General features: G+C 36.6%; 1 protein-coding gene across 1 annotated transcript; it reads right to left on the reverse strand.

The window, feature by feature from the left end:
- LOC109830234 (omega-hydroxypalmitate O-feruloyl transferase-like) lies at positions 740 to 2837 on the reverse strand. The gene is made up of 2 exons (XM_020397441.1): positions 2242 to 2837; positions 740 to 1903 (listed from the first exon to the last, which is right to left on the reverse strand). The coding sequence occupies exons 1-2, from the start codon at positions 2692 to 2694 to the stop codon at positions 1004 to 1006; spliced, it is 1353 nt and encodes a 450-aa protein (XP_020253030.1). The 5' UTR covers positions 2695 to 2837; the 3' UTR covers positions 740 to 1003.

Below are 3772 nucleotides of genomic sequence, written 5' to 3' on the forward strand. Positions count from 1 at the left end.
ACCCAGTCATCACTTACTGGCTAAGTTAATGAGCTTCTTTTCTTTTAGTTTAATATTATTACTCTCTTTCTTTTCCATGTCCAAAAGAAAGGACACCTCAAGAGATTCTAGATTTCTTTAGTATCAATTCCAGGTTTTATTTTTATTTATTTATTTATTTTTATTTTTATTTTTTGGTCTCAGAAAGGTAAAGCACTATTAAAAAGTTTGTAAGTAGTAATTGATCATTCAAGATCGGTTATCAGTCTGATATCAGTCTCCTATGAAATGGCTCAAAACTGTTGAATGAAAAAAATGGATGACAAGAGAGGGACTTAACATAAATAATTAATCCTCGAAGCAACTAATAACAAGCTATAGAAGTATAAAATTTACCTGAATCTTTGACAATATTTGCAGAAACTCTATAATCATTGGTTAGTTGAGGGATTTCATCAGCTCCTAACCGTCTGCGAAATAAATCATCTTCTCAGTTAATGAGGAAACTGGCTTAGCTGCTCTAGATATAATCAGAGACAAGGTCTAGCAATATTTGAGGTAAAAAAAAGCCAAGATAACAACTACCCTTCGATAGTGAAATCTATTACATGCTTATGTTTGTATCCAAATTTCAAATAAACTCTTTCTAGAACTGCAAACTTCAAATAGAGGATTGCTTACAGGCAAGTTAAATGAAGACAAAAATAAGAAATTGAACTTATAGATATACATAAATCTGAATTTTTTAAAACCAACCTCATACAAAAACACTACTGTTATATTAGAATGGGGTTGTGCGTTGATGCTCACAACATACACTTCTTTTTAAAAGACTACAGATTTTAGGATACTTTTGACGGTACTCATTAATCATGATCTATCAACAATTTCACTTCAAAGTATTATATAATGTTCCGACGTACAAATTTAGATCCAAGTTCTTGAAGCAAACAACTCCTTGAAATAGACTAAACAACTCCTTGAAATAGTCTATTTATCAGTAGGATATGGACTCTGCATATGTTTATAATTCAGAGACATAACACGAAAAATTCGCCATCTTGCTTCGTTCCAAGACTACCCAAGTATTTATCCCTCCTCCTTTTCCCATATCCTTACCATCCGAAAGAAGAAGCACAAACTCGTCCATTCCACTAACAACGGGCCCTCCATAGCTTGGCTTCCCATACCCAAAATCAAGCTCATGAAACGGAAGCTTCCACCATGCTGATACATAGAAACTCCCATTTGCTGTCGAAGGAACACCCTTATGCACCTCAAGCCAATCTATCACTGACCTCACATATTCATCCGTTACCCTTTCGATACCCTCTCTCACTTTTTCAACACAAAAAGAAAAGGGCTTATTGTCAATATCAAACACACGTGCACTAGCAGAGGCAGATATTACTGCATTGCCCATGTATCCGTTAGGCAAAGGTGGTTGCATTTTGGACCTTATATCAACTGCAAAGAGAACAGAGGATATCTCATTTGAATCATCGAAGATGGCCTTTGTTCTAGCTCTCCATATGTGAGCCACTATCGCTTCGAAGCTTGAGCATTTCATTGAAGCATTCTCCTTGAGACGATCAATCATCATCGAGCTGAAAGGGAAGAGCCTGAAATCATGGTTCTTGGAGAGAGTTAAGAGAGAAGGAGGGGGAGAGGGTTGGTTTGGCGAGGTGAAGGATGTAATAGTTGATTCAGCTGGCTTGCTGTATTCTGCATGAATGAATTTTATCTGAGGTGGGTCTCTAGCTTTGATGCAAGACCTGTCAAGGTTGAAATTGTAGGTTTTCATTCCCTCACCCTTGCAGACTGAGGCTAAGTTCTGCATCATTTCAGCAGCTGATCTCCCATCAAGCACACTGTGGTTTGTTACGAATCCGATCGAGAAGCCACCACATCTGAACTTTGTTACCTTCATACAGGCATGGTATCAGTTTCAAATATTTTGGGGTAAATTTAACAAAAACCCTGAACTTTATAAATCATAGATAAAAGGTAGACTAAAAATTTAAAACTACTCCTTTTACCTCTTATCTGCCCTTACTTGACCAGGATAATATAGAAATTAGAGACGAGAAAAATTGTCCAAAAGTTGTCACATGACAATTGTAAGTTAACATCGTAAGTCATGGGAGTTAAGTGAGGCAAGTTCAGGAAGCTTTCTCTTATTACACAATTCAAACGAGCTTTTGTGCAAAACCGCCCATAGTTCAGGGGAGTTTCTGATTCTCATTGAAGTGAAATGCATACCTGAATTGTGAAAATGGGAGTATCCGCTAGGCTCTTGAAACTGTCCGTTCTAAGGATCAGATGCTGGAATGAGGGATTGGGTAGCGAGAGGTTCCCAAGCTCCTTCAAGCTAAGGTTTGATTTGGCACCAACATACAAGACTCCAGCATTGTTGCAGACAAGCTCAAGCCTCTTAGTTTTGACGTTCAAGTTGAGTCTTCCAGCCATGAAATAGTAATGTATCAGTAGCACATCAGATACTGATCTTCGCACTCTCTCAGTGATATCTGAAGTTATTGTTGCATCGCCATGTGGCGCCTCATAAAAGAAGATAGTTTCAACGGGAAAAGCAACAGTTTGGTCTATGTTTGAAAGAAAGACTACCTCTGTAGGTGTTGGATGTACTGGAGAGACGAGAGTTACTGGCACTTCTTTCACAACATCCTGGCTGGTCAAGAGAAATGTAGTCTCCATAGGAGATCGGATACAGCAGAAGTCCGTTGAGCTGTTTGTCGAATGGAAGTGGATTGGATGCAGATATGCCTTAAATAAGAGTTTGTAGATCTCTAATGTCAAAACTTAAGACATTCTTTAGAAAGAAATATGAACTGAATGAATTAAGTGTCATTCTCTGCCCGTGCATCCTTACATATCGGCACGACAAGAGCATTTCTTTCAATATAGCTGAGAGTGGTCTCAGTGAAAGAACATGACAAGATTGAGGGAATAGGTGAGAAGAGAATCGAGCAAAGTAAATTAGTTGGTGGATGGGCTCATAAAGTGTGACACAAGCTAATTCCTCAACAACCTTCAAGAAAGACCAGAGGTTTTCATAAACAAGGAATTTGAAGGAACAAAAAATAATACCCTTTCTAGTATGCATGATGAGGGGAAAAAACAAAAGAAAAACAAAAAGAAAAAAAGAAAAAAAAAACAGACAAAACTTACCAGAATCAATTTGCAATAAGGAGGTTCAACACAGAAAACTTAATCAACAACAAATTCGAGATTACATTTTAATTGTTCGAACTCCTCCAAAATTAGCTTGATCACACTCAAGACTCAAGAGACGCTCAAAATTGTGTGATTCCAAACAATTACAACATAATTACATAAAAACAATCATACTAAGATTTGAGGCGCTATGTCACAAACATCAATTTGAAATGGTAACAATACTGCCCAAAAAAAAATATTATGGTTGATATCAGTAAAAAAATCTTTATCCTAAATCTTCGAGGTTTGTTTTTGTTTTTGTTTTTTATTAACAAGCAATATTTGAGGCAGACATACACAATAGGAACAGAGATGATGGTATTTCTCTTAACATTCGATTCCAACTACATGATTTTCTGCAAACATGAAGCCCAAATAATACTAAACCAAGGAGAGGGTGAAAGATTTAAGCTCCTTTGTAGTTCGCATCAGAATTCAATAATAACATAAATTTCTATACTAACCACGATCCACTCAAACTAATTCAGATTCATGCTCATAAACAAAGTTCTATTCAAATATGGATTCAATGACATTTGCACAAGTAAAAAAAGTC

The sequence above is a fragment of the Asparagus officinalis genome, chromosome 2, assembly GCF_001876935.1.
Source record: "Asparagus officinalis chromosome 2, Aspof.V1, whole genome shotgun sequence".
NCBI classification, from domain to species: domain Eukaryota; kingdom Viridiplantae; phylum Streptophyta; class Magnoliopsida; order Asparagales; family Asparagaceae; genus Asparagus; species Asparagus officinalis.